Source organism: Hoplias malabaricus, chromosome 9 (assembly GCF_029633855.1).
Source record: "Hoplias malabaricus isolate fHopMal1 chromosome 9, fHopMal1.hap1, whole genome shotgun sequence".
NCBI lineage: Eukaryota > Metazoa > Chordata > Actinopteri > Characiformes > Erythrinidae > Hoplias > Hoplias malabaricus.
In genome coordinates, this window is record NC_089808.1 from 29,799,594 (window position 1) to 29,814,879 (window position 15,286).

The 15,286-nt window shown below is 40.1% G+C and overlaps 1 protein-coding gene across 2 annotated transcripts in view; it reads left to right on the forward strand.

Annotated features, from left to right (window-relative positions):
• The window catches only part of exoc6b (exocyst complex component 6B), a 99,798-nt gene that overhangs the window by 47,485 nt on the left and 37,027 nt on the right, over positions 1-15,286 (forward strand). For both annotated transcript variants that reach the window (XM_066681401.1, XM_066681402.1), the window contains exons 16-18: positions 5,033-5,144; positions 7,170-7,304; positions 7,588-7,767. In XM_066681401.1, coding sequence (XP_066537498.1) covers positions 5,033-5,144; positions 7,170-7,304; positions 7,588-7,767 — 427 coding nt within the window. The remainder of the gene's footprint in view (positions 1-5,032; positions 5,145-7,169; positions 7,305-7,587; positions 7,768-15,286) is intronic.

Sequence of the window (15,286 nt, forward strand, 5' to 3'; positions counted from 1 at the left end):
TGTAAAAGACATTCCAAAATTTATGAAGATTGTAGTAGTATTAACATATCTCACCTAAATTTTAGAGTGATTCTCCCACGTCTGACATATAACTAAAACACAAGGGGGACTCGCACTTGCGGTCTGTTATATTGAACTTGTACCCATTGGAAATCAAGCATGATTAGTTGATTCCACTGTAAGTTCATAATCATATTAGTGGTTAGGCATTAAATCCTTTACTGGAATTTTAATTGTTTAATTTTTGGTTATATTTTAGCACTGAAGTAGTGTCTGGTGCTGATGAAATGACATGTTCTAAATAAGTCATGGCGATCAGATGCCTCAGCCAGCACACTGCAGGGAAGAGCTGAAAAATGAGAGTAGTATTGATTCAATCTATATTACCACCTTTTAGACTTGGAACTTTCTGCCACTGCTTTTTAATAGAAGGCTAACTCATGTAGACACGCTGTAATGTGATGTGATCCCTGCTTATAGCCCCCAAACCCCCTGATCGGAACAGTAGTTCATAGGGTCAAGGTCGGAGGTCACACACCGCAGGACCTTCTATGGCAGTGTTTCCGGCCAGACGGAAGACGTCGGGCCTCTCCTGATTGAGCTTTGTGCAAATGCTTCTGATTCTCTTGCTCAGGATCGTTTGATGTTTGCTTTGGATATCCTCTCTGTGAGCAGCACGTCAGGTCTGATTACTTTAGAATCTGATCTGATCTCTTGACTTTTTTGGCGTGAGCTTTTGAGGCGTGAGTTGCAGGTGACAAGGTCACTGAAAAGCCACAGTATCCTCTCTCCTCCTGAAGTACCATTCTGTTATTATCATTAGTAACAATTAATTATGTCTGAGACCATGTCTGAAACTAGCTTCCCTGCCTGTAAGGTCAACAAGGCCCAGTTGTATGATTAGAAAGGAAAGCACTCAGATGAGTTGAGATGTCTGGTCTTGTATCATAAGTAAATAAGGCCCAATGGGAACAAAGCCCGAGACAATCAAGGCTTGTAATTCTCTTAAATCGCAGCATATCTGAACCACCCAGCTAATCTTTTCCTGTCTGACTAGTGAATTCAGCCAATCAGACCTGGACTTACATTGCACAGATCTGTTGGAATGTACTTTTGATAGAATTCCATATCATGATAAGTTCCACCTGTAATGCAGTTTTACAATATTAGATATTTTAGCCTGCATAAATTAAAGTGGACATCTACGATTGTGGGGAATTGTATTTCTTTCTGGTTGTTTACATTCAGAAGCTCAGGGTCTATTTAAAGTTGAACGGTGTGTTTGAGGTAGAAAAAACGACTTCTGTTTGTATATGGCTGAAGTTTAACTTATTTACAGATACCGATGCTTCGGAAACACATTAGACCTATTTTGACCATGCAGAGAGCTAGTAAATGATGAGGAAACATCTGTAGAATTTTATAAAATGCATTTTTTGATTACAATTGTGAATGTCACATTTAAGTAATTATATACAGCAAAAATAATCAATTTCGCCCACCTATGAAACAGGAATAGAGCAAAATCCTCATCTCAATTCATCCATCATCTAAAAAAAAAAAAAAAAAACACCAAATTTGGGCAATTTCTCTGCCATGAGGGGAGGAAGGGACTAGCATACTGGACCGAGACACATGGCGATAAATACGTTAGATTGGTTTCCAGCATGGTAAGAGATGGGAGACCAACAAATTATGTCCTCATCCTCAAACATCCTCAGAATTTTATAAAAAGTGCTTTTTTCCCAAACTGTGAGAGAGTTTATTGTAATATTTATTTTTCTTTTGAATGGCTTCTAAACAATTTGCCAAACCTTGTTGACATATATGGTACATATATATAGAGTAATGATGCTACAGTATAGATTTATATTTTTATAGGCTAAAACACTCATTATTCCCCAGTACCTCCAAAATGTAATCATAATTTTTGTATGACACCAATACTGTAATATCAGTAAAGACAATATATTGTCCACCAGTAACTGCAGTTAAAATCAGGACCATTTGATTGCAATGGAAATTCAGCTAGCAAACTGGCCTCCATACACTTGCGCAGAACCTAACTGGACTGGACTCTTAAGCCCTACCTGGGGATCAGATGTTAAGTAAACCTGAACTGGAGGAGGGGGGTTGTGTCAGGAGGTCTAGATATCCCCCAGTATTAATGTTCTCGTTCTGTCAGTGGCCACAGCTTGACTTGGTCTCTCTCTTTCTTTTTCTCTCTCTCTCTCTCTCTCTCTCTCTCTCTCTCCTCACATCCACCAGACACGTCCTGTGTGGTTTTCGGAACGTGGCCGATCCTCATGCTCGGGTGTCAGTTAAAATTCAAAAATAAACATTCTCTCCCTCCACCCCCCTTTGGCCAGTTGTTCCAAAGACCGTGGCTTGGTGAGTGTGTGGGGTCCAGAAGTTACAGATCCAGCCAGAAACCCCAATGCAGTCGCTGCTAATTTAACTGTGCTGTCAAATAAGAGCACCGCTGTGTGGATTTCTGCATATTTGACATATTTCCCTGCAAGTCCTTATTAAAACAAGAGCGTTTGACTAAGCACAATAGGCCCAGACACATCTCTTGTAGGCGATTCTCTGTGCGTCTGTGCGTGAGTTTATACACACTGTATATCCTCCACACACTGTGTGCCTTAGTCTGTGTACATTAACTTTGGACACCTTTCATTTATTCATTCATTATCTGTAAGCGCTTATCCAGTTCAGGGTCGCAGTGTGTCCGGAGCCCACCTGGAATCATTGGGCACGAGGCAGGAATACACCCTGGAGGGGGCACCAGTCCTTCACAGGGCACTTTGGACACATTTATTAGTCTTTTTTTTATTTTTGTCTTTGTTAAAAACTAAATGCTAACTAAGTATATACTGCTTAAACATGTGAAATCTTTATTCCTATTGTTTAATCACAGAGTGTTTTGAGTCCTTGTAACTGACATCAAAACAAGAGGATATACATATATTATTACAGTACTCTCAAGCATTGATTAATTCTTGTGATTATTGTGCTTAGTGTTTTAGTTTTGATCGTTTTTACTGTGGAAAGATCATTGTCCCCAAACTTTTGGTGGGCCGTGTAGATTCCTGTGTGTGTGAGGATAGGGTCAGGCTTTGACAATCGGAAGCGGAAACCTGTGATTGACAGACCAAAGGCGATGAGCGTCGGTTCTGCACTCTGCTATGCACTCTGCTCAGACTAGACCACCGGAGGCAATTAGGCCTTGCGGTTTCTCTGAGCCAATATTAAGAGGAGGTGCAGTAAGAGACGGTGAGTCTGCAGTGGTCCATACACAGGTGGTTGGAGACCAGACTGGAGGAATTTCATTTACCGTTAAGTCCCCCTCCCCCCCGCCACCAGAATGTCTGCTGAACTTTGATCCCAAGGTGAAACTGGGTCCTTCACATTTTGAAGTTGTTTTACAGATGTTTCTGCAGTCTCTGTTTAGAAACTTTTTTTTTTCATGAGGTGAATGAATGTGATGGTTCAGTAGTTCATAAACGGACAGCCAGTTTGGCTTTGAGTACATGTGATGAATCAGAGAACAAGGATCCAGTACAATACCATCCATCTTTCTCTCCTCCCCTGCACACACATTTCCTGGCCTTTGTTTCTCTAATGGACTTAATTAACCTCCTGATTTTCAGCCATTCCCCTCCGCATGACTTCTTTTCTTCTTCCGTTTTTATTAAGATGTTCTTATATGAAGGTATTTTTGGGGTCAGTATGCTGGCCGTGTTCTGCACATGAATCCAAGAGAATGGATGAAAGACTGAATGGATGATTGGATTTTATTTATAACTAAGATGTTACTGCCATGGAGCTCTAATCATTCTGTCTCTCACCGCGTTTGTGGTCAGTGAATTCCGCTGGATGACACTACCAATTTCCCGATTGTTCGTCCGTAGCCCTAGGCCAGTATTATTTTATTAAGTCAGTAAATCCACGTGTGTAAAGGGCTACTTTAGAGCATTGACATCCCTGCTTTCATTCAAATTGCTGTTCATTCTTTTGTCAACATTCTTTTTTAGCTTTTTATTCCTTTTTCTCTCGCGCGTCAAGATCTTGTTGCCAAGCCTGAGACGAAGAAAATTCTTTCCCCCTGCTGAGGAGTAGATTGTTTTTGAAATTCTTCCACTGCTCTCTCTCGGCACAACTAGAGACAATTTAGTAATTTGGGAGGAATGTGTTTGGTACCCAGAGACAGAGAAAATGTTGCACTTTTGGTCTTAATTTGAATTGACTCTCACAATCAGGTCACACTGTTCTCATCCCTCTCTCCTCTCTCTCACTCTTTCTCTCTCTCTCACTTTCTCATATTATTCCACTTTTTCCCCTTCGTTAAACTTTTCTTGAGGGAGGTAGAAAAGATGCTTCCAGCTGTACTTATAGTAACGGGGGTAGGAGCATGGACCACCAGCGGATGTAATTAACCCCACTTGTGCTATTTCCTGACCCCCTTACCACCAGATTTCACTCTTTCATAACCAGCATGGAAAAGAGAAATGGTGCCCCCCCTCCTCTCTTCTCTCTCTTTTTTTTTGGTCTTGTAATTTCCAACAAGTAGGTGGGTGTGCTGCTTGTTCTCTGATTTTGGTAAATGTAGACTGTACAGTCCACAGGGTGTCGTTGTTCTGTGGTAGACCCCCAAGTCTGTGTTTTTTCATTCGGACATTCTGGTTTTGCTCCGTTGCGTGCTCTCCTTTATACTATCACACACTCATTCCCTCTCAAAGGAGTAATTAAACCTTTCGTAACCACTTCAGAAGACATTTATGTTTAGGGTCACCGTTGTCAAAATGTCTAAGTTGGGTTACAGCTTTACCAATTGATGTATTGCACTAAATCCTTATTAGTATTCCACAAAATCTGGGCAAAACCATATGGAATTGCTTTAGTAATCTATGGCTTAGTTCAGCAGTTCTGGTTCCATATACATGTATGTTTGTTAATGTAATAAGATTGTTTATGTATTTGCTGTTGCGGAAAAGATGATGATGATGATGATGTGTTCTCCTTGGTTCAGTTCTACAGAAGTTGACGACATGATTCGAAAGTCTACAAACCTGCTGCTCACAAGAACTCTCAGTCACTGCCTGCAGTATGCCATCAAAAAGAAGAATGTGGGTTTAGCAGAGGTGAGTAAAATCATTTGCCATGTGTATGGTACATGCTTTTGTGTGTGTTTGCTTTAAGGCCAGCATGAATCAGAAATCATTGGATATTGTAATTATTTTCCCATGTATTTTTGAGTGGAATTTTGTAGTAAACAGGTCTCAGACCTACCTGCATTTTTCCCTCCATGATTGGACAGGATGTGGTTAAACAGACATTAATGGCTCATAATATTTAGTTTATGGTTCCTCCTGTCATCAACACGTCATAAGATTGAATCCTGGTGGTTCTGTGACCCAAAAGGTCTTTTTGGAGCAAGATATTTTGATAATATTTGTTTGAATATGGGCGGCACGGTGGCGCAGCAGGTAGTGTCACAGTCACACAGCTCCAGGGACCTGGAGGTTGTGGGTTCGAGTCCCGCTCCAGGTGACTGTCTGTGAGGAGTTAGTGTGTTCTCCCCGTGTCCGCGTGGGTTTCCTCCGGGTGCTCCTCCCACAGTTCAAAAACACATGAACTGGATAAGCGGTTACAGATGAATGAATGAATGAATGTTTGAATATGTCAATAAATACTTTGTTAAATCAAGTCAGCTGTAGATTTAACAGATGTATACCATCAAGGAGAATATCTGAAAACATACTTTGTCCTGCACACTACCTCTCATTTGTATTTATTGCAATTACATACGATTTTATACAACCATTACACTTATTAAGATAAATTATTTTAAATAATCATAATAATCCTAGAAGCCTAAGACTTTGCAAAGTCTTTACAAAGATACATTTACATTTGAAAAAGCTTTTCTTGTCTGTGCACATTTATGATTAAATCCTGCCAAAAATAATGCACTTCTTCCTTCTCCACTTCTCTGTTTGTGTCCATGTTCACCGGGAGAAGCACATTTTCTTCTTTCTTAAGAGGCCCCATAATGGCTCCTATTGCCTCTTCACACTTACCCAGTTCCTGCTGCTCTCTCTGTTACCTTTCTCCGGCTTTCTCCTTTGAGTGTGTTTAGTCTGTCCCAGTCATTACCTTTCCAGAGATGTTAGCTCCCTACTTATTTTTAGGCCTTGTTTATAATCTTACCACTCCAGATACAAAGTTCAGCTGGGTGCCGTTGATCTTGAGGCGAGAGAAAACCATGGGATAAAGACTGGAGGGGTTTGCTTATGATTTTGTGTTAGTTCATCAACAGGGCAGCCCTCGGGTCATCCACTTTCACGCTGGCCCTCTCTAGTGAAAACCACTGCCACCTCCTCACCATAATAAACATGTGTATGCGTACACACACGCGCCCGCACACACATGTTGTGTGCCAGATCAGATATCAGAGATTTCCAGCACAGGCCCCAGTTCTCCTGGTTGGGTGGACGTACGGATGTGTGACCCAGGCTCCGAGCTGGAGCTTCCCCCCTGCAGGGTGTTCTGAGGCCGGAGCCTGGGCTGAATTAGCCCCGTTGCGCCTTGCCTGGCTGCTGACAGCCATGGCCTGCCTGTGCTCCCTGAACCCTGGCCCACAGAGTGACTGACTGACTGAACCCAGAGCAGCGTGAGCTCTCTGCTGCTCCTATACACTGAGACAGGTTTGGGGAGAAGCAGTATCTCTTTATCTCAGTAGGGGTTACACACTTGCAGAATAGATCTGAAAATACTCACTGACCTGCTTACCATATCACTTCTGTGTAGAAGTGCACTAAAAGAAGTAACATACTTATTGACTTTGCAGTTCCTAAAGTAGCAGTTATGAAATGGGATAGAGCACCTGGCATTTTACTTTGTCATTAGATTTATTAGATTTATACATAAGCATTAGTATAAACATTGGCCCAAAGTGGATGCGAAGCACTGAATGGTGACACTGGTGGGGCTTGTGAAATGTGTGTGAGTAAGTGTTCCATGAGGTGCTTCAAATCTAAAAGCAGGGGTCCTGGAGGGCCGCAACCAATGAACACATGCAGATCTTGATAAGTTTGAGTTGGATGAGATGTATTTAAATTGCATTTTAGTGATTTTTATTTATTTTAAATTTCTGGTTCATCCAGCTAGTTCAGATCATCGTGAACACAACTCACCTGGAGATGTCCTGTCACTACCTAGAAGAGTTCATCTCCAACATCACTAATGTGCCTCCAGACATAGTTAATGCCACAAAGCTCTATGGCACCTCCACTTTTAAGGTAGGAAACAACCTACTTTCCCTGTTTTAAAACCTACTCTATTCTGAGTTTTATGTCACAGCTAGTTGGATTACTTCTACTTTAGGGATTGTGATATTCATTTAAAAATGCATCCTATGTTGATGCTAGTCATAGTCTGCATTCATTTTCTGTTATTTTTACCTACTACCCATTATTAGTTTTGTAGATAGCAACTGTTTCAGAGTTTTGTGGTGATATAGCTGTAACTGTTGTTTGTAAATCTGGGAGCACGTTTTTTATAACTCTTGATGTGGGTGCATAGGATGCAAGACATTCAGCTGAAGAGGAGATCTACACTAACCTAAATCTGAAGATTGATCAGTTTCTGCAGCTGGCTGATTATGATTGGATGGCAGCGCAAGGTGGTGGGAAGGCCAGTGATTACCTGAGTGACCTCATTGCCTTCCTCTGCAGCACCTTTACAGTGTTTACACACCTGCCTGTAAGTATGTTTTTATTCAGACACACACACACACACACACACACACACACGCGCACACACGCTTTAATACAATGCTTGATTTTAGATTTACATTATCAAGCTAGATTCTTTTCTGAAAATCTTGTTTTTACATTTAAAAATGTTATCATTCAAAATTCTGCAATGGAATGCCACTTTTTTGTTAAAATACATTCAAATACTTATTTACATACATTTAATTAACATTAACAAAATGTTAAAGTTTTTAATTATTTGAACTCTTAGAGTTGTGGAGTGAACTGTGCTGCCAAAGGTGCAAAGGTAACAAGAGTGAGTCAACTCCAAGAGTTTCAAGTCTATTAATCATTGCTCAACAGCTGGGATGAGTGAATCCCTGTAGCTCAAATAAACAATTCCTTGGGAGTTGATTCTCCTTCACTAACTACATTTACTTTAAATGGCTTGGATGTTTCTGAACCACACTCTGTAAAAATTGTACACAAGGCACAAAGTACACTGCAGTATCTGCCACTAAGTCAAAATAAAGTTTGATAGTGGAGTAGACTTCTGAAGACTCGTTTTGAGTGCTGTCACCATGAAAACAGCAAACAGACGGAGCATCTTCTTGTTTATATTTCCTTGTGATATTCTGTTTTCAAATGAGAAATAACAGGCCATTTATCAATTTATATTAATCGATGAAAAGTGCAACATTTTATCATAGTTTGTCTTCAAATTACTATTTTTATCTAGTTCTCATTTAGTTTTCGTTGCCTTATTGAAATATATTTTTGATCACACATTCATTTGACATGCCCTGCTACATATTTCTGCATATGTATAAACACAATCTTCTCTTACCTTTCACACCCTCGGACATGATGTGTGTTGCTATGTTCACATGTTTGACAAACGCTGGAACGTAAAGCTGGTATTAGCAAGGTTTTCTGATCGCTCTAGTTCTCCTAAGAGCCCTTGTCTATCGATCCCATTGCTTTAAAGGGGATTACACTTGAACTTAGAGTCGAGGCTAAGTGGGATAAGTGTGGTAAGAGGATTGGGGCCCATGGTGCAGGCCCTCTAAAGCTTCCTGGACTGGCTGCCATGGAGCAAAAGAGAGGCTGATGACGTGACCCAAAGGTGCTGCACAGGCTGGGGGAAGTTCATGCCCTGTGCAAAGCCTGGCCTTGACCCATGACCCATAAAGTGGGTTTATACAAGACAAAAGTGTTCCAGAATAAACCCCTTCTATGGGCCTCTGCTCAACGTCCTCACTTGCTACATTACCAGGAGTAAGAGACCCAGTGCCAGGGCTGGCCCCCCAGTGTCCTCAGCTTCACAGTGGCCCTTGTTCCCTTATAGAGGTGCTGAAAGGGGCTTCCAGAATACACCCTCCCCTCTTTTACCCTCCTGTAATCTCTTAAATCTCACAGTGCCCTCTGACACAGCTTTGGCTACATGGGGACATGCCCCTTTTCAGTCGGGAAAAATAAGAATCTGTATATATTTGGGTGGATTTCACCAAGAGAGGGCAACATTCGCTAGTAGTCTCTCATCTACGTTCAGACTTTCACTCATTTGACATTTACTTGCCCAGGCCTTAAACCAACATACTGCCATTTTTTGTATTTCTTGTTTTTACACGTGAATGTGGGCTTGTGTGTTCTTCTGATTCTTATTCCAAGAACTCCCTCTTCATCCAGCCTTCAGTTCACCCTGGCTTGGCCGTGCCTTAGCCCATAGCTCATGCACACGCAGGTGTGAGTATGTGAATTACCGAAGGTGATTTGTGTTCGCAATCCTAGAGTTCTGAGGGTGATTCTGAAGCCAGAGCCCCATCAGTCATGCTAACATGCTTGACCTTCCTACCCCTGACCACTCGACCACAAACTTAGCAGTAACACCCTGAGAGACCTTCAGTGTAGACGGCAGACTCTGCAGTCAAGGCCTTCGAGATGAGTAGGAGAACGGTTTGGTCAGCCAGCCTTGTGTATAAAACCCTAAAGCACCCACCTAAATGTAACCTATGACCTAAAACCAGTCCCTGCCTCCTCCTTTCTTTCCTATAGGGCAGTCCCATAGAGCACGCCAGACTGCCGGTGAGTATGGCCGCAGTGTGGGCTCAATTGCTGGCCTAACCTTGACCATGAGTCATGATTGCAATGTGGCACTACCGCATGTTACCTGGTGTTCATCTGACAGCTCACATCCTGCGTTTGACTCACAGACTTACTGTATGTTGAATGATGAAACAGTGTTTGGATTTGTGGAGTGATTTTTAGCTGTTATTTTCTAAACTTTCCTGTTGTCAAAACCTCAATATCATTTCAATTGTTTTCTGAGACTATAATATCTTTATTTAACTTGAAATACATTTCTGGTGCTTTAAAAAAAGCTGAAAAATAAGCAAACAACACTTTGAATATTCCAGATGGAGTTCAGTGGCATAGCACAGCTTAGTCAGCTATTGTTTGCACTGGTAACGTGAGTTTACCTCCATTAGAGTTGCATGCAAAGTATTTCATGTGTGTTATTTTCTCTATATGTGTAATACACAGTAGCTTAAACTTCTAATGGTGACCAGTCTCGGTTTAGGCTGAACAAGAGAAATGTACAAGAAAGTAAACTTTGTTTAATAAAACTGCTCCTCAAACCGGTAGTAATGCATTGTATAGTCATGCGAAATAGTTTTTGATCATTGAGCAAGAAAATAAAAACAGAACATAGTTTTACAGTGTGGTTAAAAAGCATGTTCTCTTGGTGTACGAGTGGCACAACAGTGTGTTGGTCTTATCACAAGTTTTGTCTCCACTAATGACTCAGAAAGGGCATAACTGACCTCAGTTTCTCTGTGTGGTGAGCTGATTGTGGAATAAATTTTTTTTTTTCCTTCTTTTCTTTAGGCCTGTTCACATAGAGTCCAATAGTTTTGAAAACTGACACTTGTATATTAATATATTAACATTTAAGTTAATTTTACACTGAGTCCAAAATAGAAGACTGCAAAACTGAGTCAATTTCAGTCAGAGCTATAATCTGTGTTGTACGAATACGTTAAAATCAGGCTGAACAATCAGAGCTCCGTTGTCATGGTTGCTGACCAAACAAATTATTATCAGGACAGTGGCAGAGCAGTTAGTCTTACAAGTAGCACACTCACTGTAAGAAAATGAGATTAAACAAAATGTACTTTTTTTTTAATGAGATGAACAACATGCAGAAGCAGAGCCTCCACTGACCTATGAATATACCTTCAGAACAGCTCAATGAACAACTTTGTTGTTGTATTTCTTAAAAAAAAATCATTTTTGTTGCTGATGGTAGTCAAGGAATCAATTTTTTCTTCATCTCAATTTCAGTGTTTAGACAAAAAATTAATAAATTCATTAAATAAGTGTGTCGGACTTGGTGTGAAGGTTTTACTATATGAAATTTTATTTCATATAGAAAAATCTGATTTTGCATTGATGCCTTTCGCATGCTGATACCATGATGTATAGAATAGTCCATAAATGACTGGAATAATGATGGATAATAAAGAACAGGAATGACATTTTCATGAAATACAAAGTGAATAACAATGCTACATATTTTTCATAATAAAATGTGATGAATAAAAAAAAAATCAACACTTAATTTATGCAGGTAATTAAATTGTTGCCTCATAGAACTGCCAACGTACACAGCTATTTTGTGTGCAACTCTCTTACAGCTTTGGCAGGAGGTTATGAAACATGCCTCCTGTCTCTGCTCCAGTGGGCCCGTGGTTCCCTGTTTGAATGAAGTGTTGGCTTCTCCACAGATTCATTGCAGTTTGCATTTAGGACTCAAAACTGCTAATGCAGTCTTTTCATTCATGATAAAAGTGCTTAAAAGAAGATTATATTCCAAGGGAGGGGGTGAACATGCACTTTATTATGTCTAGTTGATGTTAAATACTACTCTGGTTCTTTTGTTTTAAGCGTTCTTGAAAAAAAGTTTTCAAATTGTATTATCTATGAATATTGATTGGTTATATGTGCAAATTCCGAAGGCAGCATTTCCAATTGTAAATTGTTCTATTGTCTGCCTTCCTATATCCATATTTCTACATAATACACATTGGTGCAGACAGAAAAAACCCCAAAAGGATTTCCAAAAAGCAGCAGGAGAAAGCAAAAGTCTTCTTTACTTCTAAAAGAAGTTAATGTAAAATGATTTTGTTAGCGATACTATTCTACTACATGTACATTTGGAGCATTTCTACTGCTACATTCTTTATGAAAATTCAAGGGATGTCACCTGCGTTCCATAGATGTAGAAAAATTCATAGAAAAACCTGATACATGCTTTTTTTCTGAAATAAATGAGGTAGTAAGGTTTGTGTGAATGTGCGAGTGTGTTACTGTGTGTGTGTGTGCGTGTGTGAGATGAGTAAGACCACCAGAGCTCTGTGTGGGTTTGTATAGTGTAAACTGAATGCAGTCACCCACAACTCACATGTAAGCAATCTGATTGAACTGGAGAAGAACAGAGAAAGCCCTCCAGGTGTGTATTTGTAGTAGTAGTAGTGTGTGTGTGTGTGTGTGCTTTTTGTGTGTGTGCATGCACCTTGTGTGTACTTCCTGTGAGTAAATATGTGTATGTATTGGCTCTATATCATGAATGAAGTGCCCACTATCATTACATCTGCTACAATGGCTCCAGACACACAAAGATGGAGTTCAGATATAAATATAAATCTGGAAATGAATGGTTACAGCCTGTATTTTTGTCTTCATGTTACCCTTGTTCATGTTACCCGAAATGCAAACTGCTTGGTGAATAGGGAGTGAGTCAGTATGTTATGAAATGTCAAAATTCAATGTAATATGGTTATGATGATGAGGCTCAAAGGAAATTGCAAAATTGCAGAGTATGGTATTTTATAACTAGAGCGGTCATTGACCAGGTCAATTTATATATTTAATTGGGGACTAATTGTTCTTGTCTTATTTTCTTTAACATTTTTGTAGATTCTAAAAGATTATGCGTTTTATTTTCTTTCAAGAATTATTATTTTTTTAATGTTTTCAGAATTTAGTTTTTGTTTCAGCATGAGTCCATGTGTGTACTGCATACTGCAGATAGCCATCAGTGAAATTTACCATTTAAAATTGTGTTTATATGAGTGCGTGGACCTCTGGGTGGATCTACAGATTTTGCAACTCGGAAAATGCATTGGCTGCATTTAACACAGTTGAACATTTGTCTTTCTAATGCATTATTAACACATTCAGTTTTAATGCTACTAATATATGGTAATTTAATAATTTTAGAATATTTCTGAGAATTGTGTTTTGGCTCATATATTTTCATATGTTTTATGCTTGATTATAATATAAACTGCAATCAGTTCTAACTTTCTGGCTTTAAATCAGTGACAATGATGCAATTAAAAAGAAAATTCAATTAATCAATTAAATACTAAATAGATTTTGTTTGTGGCGTGCTACAGCCTTATACTAATCCTCCCATCAGGGAAATGATCTACATATTTAAAAATGATTTAGGATGTTGGAGGGCTTGCATATGGCTGGTCCAGCTCTGTGTGATTGTGAAATGTTGGAAGTGACTTTATAGTATTAATAGTTCAACGACTGGTACTGTTCAGACATGAGTAATGAGTGCTGACAGGAATCAGTTCACCTCGGAGAGCAATTCTCTGCTTTCAGTTACGTTCTTGTGAGTGTATATCAACTGTCTTTGCAAACAGTGATTGGTAAGAGGTGTGACTTGCATGAACCAGCAGAAGCATTTGAAATATGACTGTTGTGAAAGTTGCATTTTTATAACACAGTATTTTTCCACACTCACAGGCCTGGGAATGAAATGACCCTTTAACCCTAAGATCCAGTGAAAACTTTCAGTGCCCTACATCTCATATTTTCTCTTTCTTTCTCTCTCTGACTTCTTTTTCTTCTTCATTGTCACTACCCCCTCTCTCACTCTCTCTGTATATTGCTCACATGCATTGTGTTCTCTGTCTCTGTTTATTTTCACAGCCGTGTGCAGTTGAGTGCTTTTTAATGAGTGCTTTGATGAGTACTTCTTTAATTAAGCACACTGGCTACCTCTCCCTCACTTTCTTTCTCCCTCCTCCTCTGTCTCCCTGTCAGTGCCTCAGGCTAATTGTTAACATGCGTCTGCCCTGAACTATAAAACAAATGTGCTACTGTGAGAAGGGTGTGCCTCTCTGTGATCAACCCTGTGTGAAACAGACACACACACACACACCCCTTTGAACTGTTACCCTGATAATCATTGGAATCATTGTATAATTTCATTGCCCAAATCCAAGCACAGAGAGATGAGTACTAACTAAATATGGCTTAAAAAAGCATGGAAGAACCAAAAGAAAATGGCTAAAAGTCTTAAGTTTTGCTCCTTGCTCCTGGGCTCTGGCGCTGAACACCTGGAGGAGATTTACGTGTGAACGCATACATCTGCAACCTATGTCCCAGAATTTACATGGACTTTATCCAGCTAGCCTCCTAGTAAATTCAGTGTCAATGCATGTGTGAATAGAGCCACTAATGTCCCAGAGAATTCGCTGTATCACTTGAAACACATGCTGCATGGGCACTACCCAATGCCTAAAGCATATGGATCACATCCTACTGCATGAACGTGTCTGATGCCAAAAATCTCCTGCTGTGCGTTGTGTGTGAAAATATCGCTCCAGGACATCTCCTGACCTGATACTCCGGATTTTCTCTAGAGTTTCCCTGGAGTTCATATGTGAAAGGAGACAAAGACAATTCATTATGACCCCAGAGAACGGGGGTCATGGTTGTGTAGAATGTGGACAAGGTAGTTTGGCCTTTCCTGTTATCTTTCATCTGAAAGATTTTCTGCAGGATCCCGAATAAAAAGAAAAAAAAAGTCTACAACCAGTCTAATCTGTGCTCAGTTGTAGTAGTTTTCTGCTAACACAGTTAATGCAGTTAATCCAACTTAACACATCATCAGACTCGAACACGGAGGTATGTCTGATTGCCCCCATCAACGTTACCATTAAACCCATTACTTATTTCCTCCCAAAAAGTATGGAGATGATATTTCCAGAATATGGTTATTACTCCTATACACATATGTGGAGCTCCCCAAATCAATAAACCCTTTGCTCCAATCAGGCCGGATGAGCAATGCTTGTGAGTGATTATAATGGCTGCAGCAGGAGACAGGTACTCGTGTGTGTTTTCATTCCGCTACAGGCAAAGAAACAACAAACAGCCACTATTGCTTTGGCCCAGATGATTTATTATGGCTATTAAGCACACAGAGACGAGTGGCCGAAAAACAAGCGTGTTTATTTTTTAATCACTGCAGCGCCGCACAGGCACCCTAATCATCTGTAATCGCCTAGTTAGGCCTGAAAGTGCTTCATCGTGATTAGAGGCCGACTGGGTTAGACCGCATACTGTGTGTGTGTGTGTGAATGCAAGATACGTGACAAACTGATGACCAGTGGAGAGCTTGATTATTCCTTGTTTGTACAGATCCAAATGGCCTGTAAACA